The sequence below is a fragment of the Paramormyrops kingsleyae genome, chromosome 16 (genome assembly GCF_048594095.1).
Source record: "Paramormyrops kingsleyae isolate MSU_618 chromosome 16, PKINGS_0.4, whole genome shotgun sequence".
In the NCBI taxonomy this organism is placed as follows: domain Eukaryota; kingdom Metazoa; phylum Chordata; class Actinopteri; order Osteoglossiformes; family Mormyridae; genus Paramormyrops; species Paramormyrops kingsleyae.
Genome location: NC_132812.1, coordinates 28,106,408 through 28,121,408, shown reverse-complemented (window position 1 = coordinate 28,121,408; position 15,001 = coordinate 28,106,408). Strand labels below are relative to the sequence as shown.

At 42.8% G+C, this 15,001-nt stretch overlaps 1 protein-coding gene across 1 annotated transcript; it reads right to left on the bottom strand.

The window, feature by feature from the left end:
• Positions 1-1,404: 1,404 nt before the first annotated feature.
• snx4 (sorting nexin 4) lies at positions 1,405-14,734 on the bottom strand. The gene is made up of 14 exons (XM_023837810.2): positions 14,367-14,734; positions 13,275-13,399; positions 10,721-10,859; positions 10,175-10,324; positions 9,690-9,737; positions 8,776-8,831; positions 8,565-8,637; positions 7,439-7,500; positions 7,165-7,230; positions 6,649-6,738; positions 4,247-4,346; positions 3,742-3,887; positions 3,168-3,282; positions 1,405-2,342 (listed from the first exon to the last, which is right to left on the bottom strand). Exons 1-14 carry the CDS (start codon positions 14,436-14,438, stop codon positions 2,295-2,297), a joined length of 1,290 nt encoding a protein of 429 aa, XP_023693578.1. The 5' UTR covers positions 14,439-14,734; the 3' UTR covers positions 1,405-2,294.
• Between the last annotated feature and the right edge of the window lie 267 nt (positions 14,735-15,001).

Below are 15,001 nucleotides of genomic sequence, written 5' to 3'. Positions count from 1 at the left end.
CCACAACATTTTTCCCAAAGTTTGCTTAATTCAACGTTTATTTATGCTTTGGCAATAGTTACAATGACACAAAAAAAGGGTTTGAAATCAGTTGTTATAATATTGCATAGTAAACTGGGGTAGGGTCATTCTTACCACATGATTTCCCTTAAGTCCTGACTTCAATGGTCGTATTTGACAAGTAGGCAGCTGAGAGCTGCTGTTAGTCTCTGTCATACCTCTTCCCGAGTCAAAAATGTAAACATGAAACAGGAAGCCTTCAAGTGGATTTGGGATAAACCATCATTTTTAGAATGGAAACACCACGAAAGCGGAAAGCCGCCAAAAAATGTAGTTCATTTTCCACCCAAAGTGAGTATCAAATTGGGATTGTTATATGGAGAGTACATCATTTGGCGCTTTAAACCTAAAATGGAATGTAAATATTACACCTCTCTCCTTTTTTTGGGTCCTAATCCTTAGGTTGTACTGAGTCCCTGGCGCCTAGGTGGAAAGGAGGTCAGGAATAATCTAGGTTATTATGAGGAATGGTCAGTTCCAAGTGCTGTAATCAATTTTCCAGGAATAAACCCAACCACCCATTTCGTTGAATAAATGAAGTATAATATTTGATGCATGTTCATACTGTGATAAAATGAGGGTACACCCTCTTTCAGGTTCATGATTTCACATATCAGGGCATAAATCTGGTCCGCAAGAACTAAAGTTAGACAAATGTAGCCTCAGAAAACACACAGCAGATTTCAATGGGTATTTATTCAACAAAAATCCAGAATGCAGAAACTGTCTCAGAATAAAAGTAAGTACACACATGCTGTCTCCCTGGGACCTAAATGAAGGGTTCTACAGGCCTCAGTAAACATGTTAAATGTCTTGAATCTACAATCAGAAAAATCATGAGATGACTGAATAATACAGGTTCCATGCAAAGTCAGTCAGTGAACTGCCTCTATCTCCAAAAAGAATATGGCACCACAGCACAGTGTTTTGGCAGTACTTCTAGACACACCAGATGATTTCTGGAAGTGTCCTTCATACAGACAAAGTGGAGATGTTTGGTCATAATGCACAATGCACTTCATACCAACTACCAAGCGTGGTGCTGGAGGAGTGATGATTTGGCTTGTATTGCAGGCAGAGGACCAGGGTGCTCTGTCATCTAGTGGACCCTGAACTATATCTGCTCACGGCTACTGGATCACGAGATGCACTTACTCTTTCCACACATGGCTTCAGCACAGTGGCTAATCTTTCATTAAATAAATGATGTACTGGAATCTGCTATCCTGAGGTTAGATTTGCTTAATCCTAGGACCAGGTGATTTTTGGCATGTCCTGACGTGTAGAACCATAGAAACAGAACACCGTGTACTTTTTTACATTACCAGCGGACAAACGATCACATTTCAGGTTAATCCCTTTTAATTTCAGCATTTGTGTGACTACAAACGATTTCCCCAGAAATACAGAATCCTTTCTGATGTGGGTCACCTCATTCAAAATGCGATCATTAGAGAAAGCATACTTGTAACAGGTATGAAAAATAGTATCAGGTGCTAAGGTATTTGGATCAGGTGACGTATGTGACCCACACAGCAAGAAAAATACAAATTAAAAAAAATCTATGTCCTTCATATTCAGTTGTCAATAACCAAAATTCAAAGAATGCAAGATATACAATATATCAGTTGATGCAATAATTAGTCTTTGGTCAGCCACCTGGAGAATATAAATCCACAATTCCAGAGATACATTTCTGAATGTTAACAACAACGCAATCACCATTCATCTTAGGCAAGTCAAGCTTTTTCTTGGAATATTCCAGAAAAAAATTGACAGTTCTAGTTCACCATCTCATGCATTTGTTTCTGGGATGCAGATTTTCAGATTCTACATAAGTAGCACTCAAAGTGCTCATTTAACAATCCCGTCCTTGTTACTGATACACCGAGCTGAAGATCTGCAAATGCACCAGATGAGTAGGGTAACAACCTATTTTACTGAAAATGAAAAGAATATATTTTTTCAAAAAGGACAGACATTTTCATTTCAAGTTTATGAACATAAAAAGTAAAGCATGGATAAACAATCAGCAAAAAAAAAAAATCTTTACGTATTGTGTGAAGAGATTATTAGTGATTTAAAAATTCTACCATTGCCTAAACATGTGCTATAAGTCAGTAAGAAAGAATCATCTTGTGCTGCAACTTTTCAGGCAGACATGCTTGTAAGGCGCTCGGGGGGGCAGCCCCCGCACCTCTCCGTGAGCTGCCAGCCTGGCTTGGCTCAGAACTTCACATTTTGCTAAAGCATTCCTTAGCGTTAGTCCACACCTGAATTCCCTGTAAGAGAGGGAGCATAAGCACCATTCACACCAGCAGAGAGGCCCTGACCATTTACATACAATCAGAATGGTCTTCAAAAACTGCATCATCCTGTTTGTTTATTTGGGAAAATAAGACAGACATTAACTGATGATAAAGTGCAAATTCAAAAAACAAACAAAAAAACCCCACAAAATATTAAAACCCACAGTCTAAATTCATATATTTCTCATTTTTGCCTAAAACATACTATTTTGTTGACTACTATGACTAAGTGACACATTCAGTTTTAAAGGGGCCCCTTTATGCTTTTCCGGATTTTCCCTTTATTTTAGTTTGTTATATAGCCATATGTGCATGTGAATGGTCTGCGAAGTGTTAAGGCCCAAAGTACACGCCAATGGGAGTAACCCTCACTGCAGAAATCTAACGCCCTGTAAGAATACAAGCCCTTACTTCTGTGACATGGTGAGGTCACCTTGTAACACATTCCTTATTGCCCGCCTACCTGCAAGGATCTGTCTGCAGACTGCAAGACAGGGGCAGACCGTGTAGGGAATGTTTACCAATCAGGCAAGCTGACCTATCAGAGCATACTGGGCTCATTGGGGGTGGGGCTTAGAGCGCTAACAGAATGTTTTAGACAGAGGGTGAATAGAGGACGTACAGTAGGAGGAAAATGAGTGTTTGGAACATTGAAGCATATAAGTGTATTCTAGTCGACCCCAAAAAGGAAATTATTAGAAGCATAATAGGTTCGCTTTAAGGTGACACATTGGCAATCACATTTTCTAATAAGCCTAAAACATGGCACCTCACACCTCCTACACCATCGTAACCCACCTTCTTACACATGCTGATCTGCATCACCGCATAGCTGATCATGGCTTCCCTCAAATCCCGGTCTTTCTGTACTGTGAACCGTTCCATGTCTGACCAGGCATTCCTCACGTACTCACTGTATAGGGACAGAATACGGAGAGGCAGCACATGCCCTGAATATACAGGAATGCATAAGGGAATCCTGTCTGGCTGACCCTGTGCTGTGACTCCCAAGCTTGGTCTCACCTCCTATATGTGCCTGTGTGTCTCACGGAGAGCAAGATAACGTAAGTGGAGAGGCATTTGCCGCTTGTGCAAATGGCAAATAAAGGATCATTTCATATTTTACGTGTTGTGCTGGCTTGTGTCAACACGCTTACCTAGAGGTAATGCGAGCATAGCAATACTACGTTATGGCTTTGCAGTAGGTTGAAGGAGCTGTAGACCAGCAGAATTTCCTCAGGCATTATAGTACTCTGCAATACACCAACTGGCCACCTAGGGGTGCAGCCTGAATGTATCGTGCTTACAGCGAGCGTAGGCAACTTGAGTGGACAGGCAGACATGCCGGTGTGCAGGGGAAGCGCCATCTTACTCGCATTCCGTCTTCTTCTCTTGAAGCAACTCCTCGCCCTCTTGGATCTGCTCCTCCAGCACCCTCATCTTGGCTTCCCGCTGCTCTGGCGTCTCCTGGCCGAACAGCTTGCTGGTCATCCCTTTTAAGGAGAAGGTCCGTACGGTCTGCCAGCCAGAAACATCACACTGAGGTTACTCCACAGTCTTGCTTTAACCTTGGTTAAATAACTGACCCTAACATTTGTCCAAGTTGGTGAAGATAGGTGTCTTTTATATCCTCTCTTTCCCAGAGAATGATTATGTAATTAATGTCCTCTGCAGTGTGACACCTGTTGGGCGGGGGGATGAGAGGGGGGGTCCCACACCGACCTCCAAATCAGACCTACTTGTGTCCCCTGTGGGCATCTCTCACAATGTCCAAGACACGCCCTCTAGTCACAACCTCGGTTATAATCAGCTCGCCCTGCTTCGGTGGATCCGGAAGCCCTCTGCAGTCAGCAGCCGGAGTGAAGGTGACGTCTTACCCCGCTGGCCAGCTCCTCGCGCTGCTGCTTCTTGGACATCAGGTCTTGGGCGGCCGTCTCGAGCTCATACTGCAGCAGCTCATGTTTCCTGCACACGGCCCTGAGAGAGGGAGGCCGAGGGAAAGTGTCAATGACCATCAAGAATCCCAAACAAAACAGCCTTAATTATTTTTACAAAACACTTGTTTTTGAGTTCACTGGGTCTGTATGATCATTTTAGGCAATGGACATATTTTTCCTATAAAGATAAGGTGGTCTGGGTTCCCCAGGCTTAACATAACTGCTGAATTAACTACTGTAGTATATACGTCACGAAGCTCTAAGAACACAAATCATTTTATGAAAATAATCTGGTGTTAACTTAGTCAGACTGGGTTTTTAAGAAACATTTAAAACTGTTTAAAAATGATTGTAGATGCTGACAATTTTATGTAACACAGGGAAGCATCACTATCCAATCAGTTTTCAGTTAAACCAACCATGCTGTAATTAATTCTACTGACATACAGTGCTCACAGAAAGTCTTGGGATGCTTGTTGCGTAATTCAGTAAAATACTGCAAATTTATTGGGTTTACAGCAAAAATCATTATTGGTGTTGAAATAACTTTTATGGACAGAATTTCTAGGCGTAGCTAAGGAGTGGGGGGGATCCGGTTTGGTGGGCTCAGGATCTCGTCTTAATTTTTGCAGATGTTGGGGTCCTGTTGGTGCCGCTGGGCTGTGACCCGCAGCAGGCACTGGGGCAGTTTGCAGCTGCGTGTGAAGCAGTGGGAAGGAGGATCAGCACCTCAAAGTCTGAGGACATGGTTCTTGACTGAAAAAGGGTGGACTGCCCTCTCCTGGTGGGTCAGACATTGCTTCCTCAAGGGGAGGAGTGAAGTATCTCCGGGTCTGGTTCATGAGCGAGGAAAGAAGGGAGCGGGAGATCGACAGGTCGATTGCGGCAACGTTGGAAATTATGTTGTGGTGAAGAGAGAGCTGAGCCAGTAGGCAAAGTTTTCTATTTACCAGTCGATCTACATTCCTACCCTCACCTCCGGTCATGAGTTTTGGGTAGTGACCGAAAGACTGATACAAGCGGCAGAAATGAGCTTCCTCCACAGGGTGTCTGGATTCAGCCTTAGAGATAGGGTGAGGAACATGGACAAGTAGAGCCAATGTTCCTCTGCATTGAAAGGAGCCAGTTGAGGTGGTTCTGGCATTTATGTAGGATGCCTTCTGGATGCCTCCCTGGGGAGGTGTTTCAGGCTTGTCCAGCCAGGAGGAGACCCCGGGGGCAGAATCAGGACACACTGGAGAGATTATATATATATGGTTGGCCTGGGAACGCCGTGGTATTCCCCTGGCGGCTGGTGAGAGGGAGATCTGGTCATCCCGGCTTAGACTGCTGCCCATGTGACCCGACCCCAGATAAGCCGGAGATGATGGATGGATAAAAGAAAATGTCTCTGCTGAAGATACGTGCAGATATGTCAAACATTGCTTGCCAATTGACTTTAGTTATGAAACCAATAAATTTGCAACATTTTTACAGGATTAAGCAAGCGTCCCAAGACTTTCTGTAAGCACTGCATGTGCCACATATGAATTCTAACATGTAAACACCAATGCACAGAGACAGCAGAGTATGAAACTTGCTGTGAAAGTCCCCAGGGACCATGAATCCCTGACAGAGTAACTTATTTTAAAAAGTCTGAACACGGACATCTGGCAGTAGTAGAAGACAACATTTAGCAAGTGAATCTTTTCTACTTACCGAGCAGATAGAAAACTGTGATCTATTAATTTTAAAATAAATCACATTTTGGGTCATGTTTATTGAGTCTGACTATTTATCGATGATGATGATGATGATGACACACAATACCAAGCAAAAGTCTGGACACACCTACTGGGGGGAAAAAAGTTTTTCAACAAGATAACAACCCTATGCAAACCTTTAAGTTATGCAAGTACTGTATTGTCTTATGAACATGGAAAGAGACAGAGTGCTGAGGCAGATGACCTGCCCCCCCACAATCCCTGACCTAAACCCTACAGAGTTGGTGTGGGGTGAGTTAGATCAAAGAGTAAAAGCAAGGCAGTCAACCAGTGCACAGAACTTGTGGAAAATCCTTCAGGACTGTCAAAGCAAAAGGGGGCTATTCTGAAGTGTCTAAAATTTGAGAAAATTGAGATGTCGAACACTTCTCTTGGCTGTTGCAATATTTGATATGTCACTACATTATGTTACCTAAGGCAAACAACATAGCTGAAAGAGACAAATGCCTTAAAAGCAGGTGTGTCCACACTTTCGAATGTATAAAATATGTACATACGGTATGGTAAGGCATGTTAATATAAGACCATTTGACTCTTTGCGCCAGACTTCTAGAGTTCACTGGCTGCCTTCAGACTCACTTCAGAGCTTCTGCGTAGAACAGATACTCCTTCAGTTGGTCTGCATAGTTCTCCTCCTCTTCCAGGATATCGTCAATCGAGGCAGCGTAACTGCACACAAGAGACAGGTGGCAGGATCCGGTCACATGTCCGGTCCTGCTAATTCCAAGTCCCTCTGGCATCTCGAACAGTGAGTGATTAACGACGATAACATCTCGCTGAGAAACTGTTCAACACGTGTGGCGATTAAAGTCCCCTGACAGAATCTGCATGTGCGAAGAAACAGATCATACTGGTAACACGGGAATAAACAGGTTGCAGTGTCAAAAGCCAACAGGCGTCTTAACCGGTAAATATGGCGTCAAGGAGTCTGGGGGTGTGGCTCTCAGAAATAAATAAAATAAGAAAAATGAGTTTATGGACTGTTATCTCCAGAGCGGAGTTTGGCAGCAGTTGCTGTAAATATCGGATAATATTCGACTCCTCCTCTCGCCTAATGGCTGGTAAAGGGTCAGATTGCTGAGAGGGCTCACTCACGCATCCATGTGATGACCGGCGCTCTGCAGTCCGTCCCCCATCTCCCTCTCTATGGCACTCCACTCGCTGCACAGCACAGGGAGGACAAAGGAGCACGATAAACGCACCACATCCACATGGAGGCAGTAAAGTAAGCAGGTGCTCCCTTTGCTATTGGGAAACCTTACTGTAGCTGCAGTCAGCAGATCACATGCTAGTCATATCGCAGTAACATGACTGCAGCTGGTTTTACAATGATTTGCGGTGTATCATTAAACAGGAGCCCCAGGCTCACCTGAACACCCTGCCGTAGTTCCCATGGACCTTGTAGACTCCATACAGACGGTCTGCTACTCTCTGCAGAACATATAGTCATATTACCACCTTAATATGAAAAACATTCATAGTTACACTTGGGCACAAAACTACATATAATAGATGCTCGTCTTAATTACAGAGTGGATGAATCATTTGTAATTAAAATATGAGTGTAAGCAATATTTAGCTGTCTTTACACTTGCTTGTTTGATAAACTGCATTTTCGCGCATAAAAAGAAAAAGTGAGATTTTTGTCATTTAAGTATAAATCAACAGTAATCTTCTAAGGACAAGAAACCTTTACTGTTTGGCGCCCCCTACTAAGTGCTTATAGGAGGTTTAAAGAATTAAATTCAGCCCTTCAATAACTAGTTAAATTTTTTTTGCAGCCCAATTTCATACCAGAATAAAGATAAATGCATAAAAAACCGGGGGGGGGGTGTTCCTCGATGCAGGGGGGCGTTCCACAAAGAAAGATTAGTTAGATGGGTTAACTTACACACTAGAAGTCACGATTGTTCAATAAAAATAAGTAAGGAGCATTCCGATCGGACAATCATGACTTCTAGCTTAAGTTAACCCAGGTAAGCGAGAAATCTTGCTTTGTGTAACACCTTCCAGGTTGCATTTATTTGATTTTGCACATGCAGAGTATATCCTGAAGGTGGTGCTAAATGTAAAGTGGTGATCTCATAGTATTTTCTAACGTAAAACAAAACAGCTGTGCTTAGCTGCATTTAAAGCAGCCTTGATAGACTTTTCCCTGGGCTCAAAACAAGGAAAAAAAAAGAGCATGAAACACTTTTTCAGTCACACTTCATATATCTGCCAAGACAAAGATTCGTCACTGAGTGTATTTAATACTCCTCAATTTCACTTTTACAAGATTTACCTAAAACCACGTTTGTGTAAATTTTATAAACTGTACTGTGCACAGAATTCTATTATGGGCATGTAAGAGGCCAAACCCTGATGGTTACTCACGCAGAGAAAAACCGAACGCTACACTAAGGAAGGTGGTTTGGGAGCCTGAATTCACTACATCTTGACAAAACAGAATGAACATAAGTGCATTGACTGGATGCACTAGGCGATTTACTCACGGCTCGAACTCGCAGCAGCTGAGATGTGACTGACTGCAGCTCATCACTGTAGTGTTTCAGCTCGGTGAACCGCCTGCAAGTCACAGAGGAGTGTGTTCACAGAAAAGTGTGCTTAAGCATGCCAGTCCACGGCGAGCACGTCTCTGAGTGAGGCCGCAAGAGTTGGCAGAGAGGATATGGGCCCCGAGGGGGAATTACAACTGTGACTTACTTGTCAGGGTTCTTTACTCTGAATGTAGCGTTTAGGGCCTTCAGTCTTGAATCAGCCTGCAGAGCAAGAAATAAAAAATACATATATCAACAATATTCAAAACTAAAATGTCTTTTGGCCCATAAGCTTCTATGTGTTATTACAGTGGTTTCAAAATACCCTTGTGCCTTTTGTAAGGAGGAAGAGTAATTAATTGTTAAGTCTAAATGTTTATTTACACAAGAAAATTGAAGTTTTCTTGGGACTGGATACAAATTCACAACTGTTTACACAAACTGAAGTCACTGTGATAACCAGAAGAAATGGCTCTCGCTCTTACATACATGGAGTGAGCCCACCGCAAGACGTTTGCTTCAGTTTAGTTAAATTGTATAGACCCCACCCATCAAAGCACTTAAGGACCAAATGTCCCCACAATGTAGTAAAACCTGTTCCTTTTTTAGCTTGTGAGGACATTTTTCAATATTAACCTCAATTTTATATATATAAAAAAAAAAATCTGTAAATGCACTCAAAAAACTAGCCAAAAGTCTTATATTATGTTTGCTTACTTTAAGTTAGGGCTGGGTAAGTCTTAGGGTTATCATAGTCCCCACAATGACAGGAATATATAAACTGTGTGTATGTGTATGTGTATGTGTGTGTGTGTGTGTGTGTGTATATGTGTGTGTGTGTACTCCAGCCCCGTGTTGCAGGGGACCGGCTCCAGGTTCCTGCTCACCAGAATAAATAACTGGAAGATGGATGGAAAAAACCCAAAAGACAGAAGGGAGGAAATGAGACTTTCCAGAGGTGCAGGCAAGGGCATGATGACATTCTGCACCTCAGTCAGTGTTAGCAGGAACAGGAAGGGCTTCCCCCAGTGGGCTGCCAGTGAGGCAAAATTATGAGATGGAACCACAAGGCTGCTGTACCTTTGGCTGGAAGCCAGTCTCCATTACCTCTTCCTTCCATCCATTTTCCTGTGAGGAAGACAAAAAGAGTTGTTTTATTTTAATTCAAAAAGGGCATTCCAGGTAAACTATCAGCCATCATAAGCTCTATGCAACAATGCAGCTAACACAAAACATTTAAAATGCCAGTCTTTGGTTAGCATATAACTGACAACGGCTGGTCTTTTTCTGATTCAAATGGATGAGAATTTTTTTTTTTGTTAATATACATACACACGAGAAAAAGATGCAAAACAGCACTGTTAAAGAATACAGATGATGTTAATTTAGCCGGCCTGCGCTAATCTCAATGATTCTGGCTCAGCACCCACATCCTGCAAACCACAAGCGGTAACGGGAACAGTAACAAACTTCAGCGCAAGCTGGGGTCGATCTTCTGACGTACATTCAGTTGCAAAGGAAATGGCAGCTTGATCACTGGGCGGTCGTGAGACTGAGGCAGATACCTCTGTGAGGAAATCGTAGAAGATTTTGTCATTGGACAGGATCGGGTGGGAAGCCACACGGAGCAGGAAGTTCTCCAGGCCAATTCTCCTCCTTTCCACAAAGTCTGGATCCATGTTATCAGCCGATAACTTATGCCAAACAAACTCTGCCTGCAGGAGAACAACAGAGAAAAGAAGCCAGTTTGTAAACCCAAATACTGGCAGAAGTGGTAATATCTCCACGGACGCTTATTACACGTCAGAGTCAAGGTCAGAGACACAAACCAAACTTTGAGCATTTCAATTAATCACAGAGTTGCCACAATGTCTCAGTTCACACATGAGAATAATAATGATTCTCTCCATAGACACTGTCCATAACATGCCATTTCATCATACACACATGCTAACATTTGTTAAAAAATATTGCATGACACTCTTACTGGCAATTACTAGGGCTCAATAAAAAAAAATAGTGCACATATAGTTTGCTTTGAGGATTAATTTTAATAAAGGCTGATAAGGATGCAGTCATGCAGCCTGATTTAGACCGAAGTTTGCACCTACCCTCTTCTCCGGCAGTGGGGGCACGATCACAAACGGATAGGTGACTAATAAATAGTTCCTCAGAAGCTCAAATTCACTGTAGCGCCTCCACAAGGAGTCTGGGGAGAAGTTCTGGTTTTCAGCCGAAGAATCAACCCGCCTGTCACAAGCAGAGGATTAGGGAGACACGTCAACTTTTACACAGTGATGAAAGGAAACGTGTAAGAAAAATCAACAGTGGAGGAAACAGAAATGGGAAAGCAGACCAAATATTGACTGGTATATCGCACAAGTGACGTGATTCAATTCAGTTTCATCTTTATATAGCGCCTTTCAGAAGTCCCTCCAATGGCACGTGACATGGGTGTGCGAGAGTTCATTAGTACATCATTTATACAGAAAAACTGCATGAAATAGGGAAAAAGGGAAGACAGAAAGAACGAATGCAAGAAAGAAAGCCTGAAGACAAAAGAGAAGAAAATATGACAAGTTCAGCTCGTATGCTACAGATATCTCTAGGCAATATTTCATCACCTAAATAACTAGCCATCTGTTGTAGCCAAGGATTCCAAAATGAATTTAAACTGAACAAAATAAAAAGGACTGAAATTCTCCCTTAAAAAAAATAACAGCTATATTATTTAGAGTTAAAAACACACCCATTCACAAACCTAGGGAATTCTTTGGAAATCTATGAATCAATTTGATTTGGATAGGCGCTGAAATTTCCGGTTCCCATAATGTATTAATTATCCAACGCCTATCACTGTCTTCATTAATTCATTTCAAAACACACTGCAACTATCAATAGCATATTTAGGAAACGAGTTTAGTTTGATTAACCACAATCACATTGCTTAAGCAACCAGACAAATGCCTCTGCACCCATTTGCGCAAGTGAATTTCTATTTAAAGACGTCTTTACTTACAAAACAAAGCATAACTACACTGAAGTCTGTTAAAGTAACACGATCCAAGAAGGACCACGCCTAAGTCACACGCTCGTTCTGTACAGGTGAATGAGTGAGGTGCGGCTGATATGCTATAATACGAATTAAAATATATATCCTAAAGCCACAGGTTATGCAGGCTGAAAATATCGAAACATTTGATTTAATGAAACACATGATAAAACTTAAGCAGGGACTCTGAAAATCGCGGGATAGAAATGCCAAAGAAAACGGGAATGCTTCCAATTCTGAGTGTGTAGCCATTCTGAGCACGACCAGTGTCGCATTTTTCACTGCACTGCGTTCCACCATCGCCTCAAACCAAAGACATGAACTGCTGCAACGCTTGATTTGCCGAAGTATGTATTCAGCACCTGGCGAGTCACAAGTCCTCCGCGGAGTCCCTGTGCTAATCATCGGTGCTGCGATCCTGCTGGGGGGCTTTCTGGGCTCTCCCCTCCAGTAGGCCCACGGTAAACGAAGACCAGACATGTGTGCATGTAATAACTGTTCCCAACTCCGAGAAAGGAAATAAAAAAAAATAGAAAACATGTGTTTTCTTTTAAGGAGTCCAGCTATATGGGGCCAAGCAGCTTATTCTGGTAACAAAAGACTGGAGCTGCAGAATAAAACCTGAAGAGTAAAGAACACAAGGACACTGTACATTACCCCCCAAGATGGATAGCAGACCATCATTTTCACTGGCTGATAACATACTGATGGACACTAAAAACAACTTACAGAAATGCTGAGTGAAATAGCCATCAAGATGTGCAGCTTAAACCAGTGTCTGCCAACCCAGTCCTCCAGAACCCCCAGACTGTCCACATTTTTGCTCCCTCCCAGCTCTCAGACGATCAAAAACACTGAATACCTGGAACAGGTGTATTGGAAGCTGGGAATCAAAAAAATGTGGACTGTCTGTAATTTCCAGAGGACTGGGTTGGGAAACACTAACTTAAACCACCAGGAACCTGGACATTAAGCACTGCTAGGACATCAAAGCAATCACCCTCAACAGGTTAACAGGGCAGGGCTAAACTGCTGTACAAACACGGGATCTTCTGATGTATAAGGAACTTCCTGATCAGCGTCGAGCATCAAGGCTCCACAATCACAACATGTCAGCTGCAGGTCACATTCACCTTGCCACGTTACTGGTGAATTTGGGAAGGCATGACACACAACTGGAGAAGTGAGTGTGACAGAGCTTAGCCGAACTGAGAACTACACAAGAAGTGCACCGTACATATATTTGCATACTAAGACAGGTGTCTGAAAGCAGTTCTGAGGTAGGGCTTACAAATCATGACATAAATTGACCAAAAATCTTATTCAAAAACCTTGAACGGAGCATGAAACACCTCGTACTTCTGTGACATATATTTAGGACCCCCAACTCTGAACTGCACCCTCAAAAATGAAAGGAATTCCAAAGGTAACACTTGATTATAAAAAACACCTGGGTGAACAGACAAGGTAGCTATAGTACTTCAGTGTGTTTGGAACCCTGAGTAAAGTCCCACCTTTACTGTATAAAAAATTTGGTAACACAAGCGATCAGTAAAACACTGCACAGGCTCCCACGGCGTTTTGAAGGGTCCCACCACCAGGGGGGGCTTCACCTTGTTTCAATCAGGTACACCGTATAAGTCTCCAGCATGTTCACTGCATTCTTCCCTGTTCGCTTCTCCGCTTCGGCCACGCTTATCTCCATCTTCCTCAACAGGCTTCTGGCTTCTTCAGGGATCTGGGAGGTTGACAGTACAATCGGAAAACTCTCAACTGGCCAGAGTGACCAGAAACCACCACAGCAATTTCAACATGTACAACAAACCTGGACATTCACATAATATTTGTGTTATATTACAGGACCATATTCATTGGCTACATTTATTTACAAGTGTCCTTGGAAAGTAGACGTTAGTATTAGTATTAGTTAGTGTTCACTGATATGGTTTCATTTATCTGTGGGTTGTGCTTGGAGTATTAATTGTGTCTATATGCTTAAGAAACATAATACCAAGGCTGCCAGATTTGGTCGGCTGGCTGGCATGACACATGCACACTCATTTACATGTATGTAACAGCTTTATTGGCTTGTAAATAGTCTATAACAACCTACGCTTAAAACATCATATTTTAACATGTCTAACAAAACGAATGCACTGATTTTAAATTGAAAGTATCTAGTAAGACACTGCACTGGTACTCAGATAGGCAGCTTATCAGTCCAGAAGAACTGGTCACAATTCATTGCCGAATAAATGAACTGCAAGACACGCAAAAGGATGGATTTTCCTAGTTTATTCACTATATAAATTATTGTATTTCATTAATTACTAACGTGTACATAAACTGATAGGACTCAACCTGTGTGCGAACATGATAGTGATGTAGGAACTAATGGTGAAAATGACGATAATAATGAGACGGAGACGACGCCGGAAAAGTTAGTTTGGCGTTATACGATTCACACCTGCACCACAAACGATTAGACGAGTGATTATGGCAATTGCCGGGAGATAAACTACCCTTCAGCTGTGAAACTGACGCCAGGAGCCGAAAAGAGTACCGCGGGCGCCGCATAACCCATTTACGCAACGCCGTGGACAGGGGCGGCCTGTCCCGACCTGCGGCTCATGTAACGTGCAGCCACTCGATTTTCGGCCCAAAGCCCGGAGCTTTCCGAATATGTACGCGTGCGGACACATTACCACGTCGCCCAATTCGCCTTTTGGGTCATTGCTGGAAAGCTGAGCTGCCTCTGGGCCGCCGGAATCCGCCATCGTAGCCTAGCGTCCGACGAGTCACGTGATCTCCGCGGAGCGTCTGCGGAGTCCGTCCGGTCGGCTTCAGCGCAACGTCTGCGGAGTCCGTCTCGTCCGTTTCAGTGCAGCCTCTACGCTTCCAGATTCACTTGAGCTTCTGCTCGACTTCTCTCTCCTCTTCCAGATCTGGCTCCTTTCGCATGCAGCTTCAGCTGAGTTTTCCCTTTTTGATTCCAGTGCAATTAGGCTTTCCTTTCCTGGCGATGCCAATAGCGTAGGAGGCTGCAGAGGCCAAAATGTTTAACACAGGACGTCACTCCTGATTACCCATGATTCTTATTTTATTTAGTTGCGTGCCCCACATAGAATTGCAAATACAACGTACAGTACACGAGTGTACGAGATCACATATTTTGCGAGTCCTGTAATGATAATTTTCAATACTTATTAATCTGTTGATTTTTAATTCTAATGAAAGAATTACTATTTCTCTGGGCACTGGTATCCTGCAGTTATTAGGACGCAACTGAATGTACTTATTGATAATTTGATAAGGTTGATATTAGTTTCACAGGGTATTT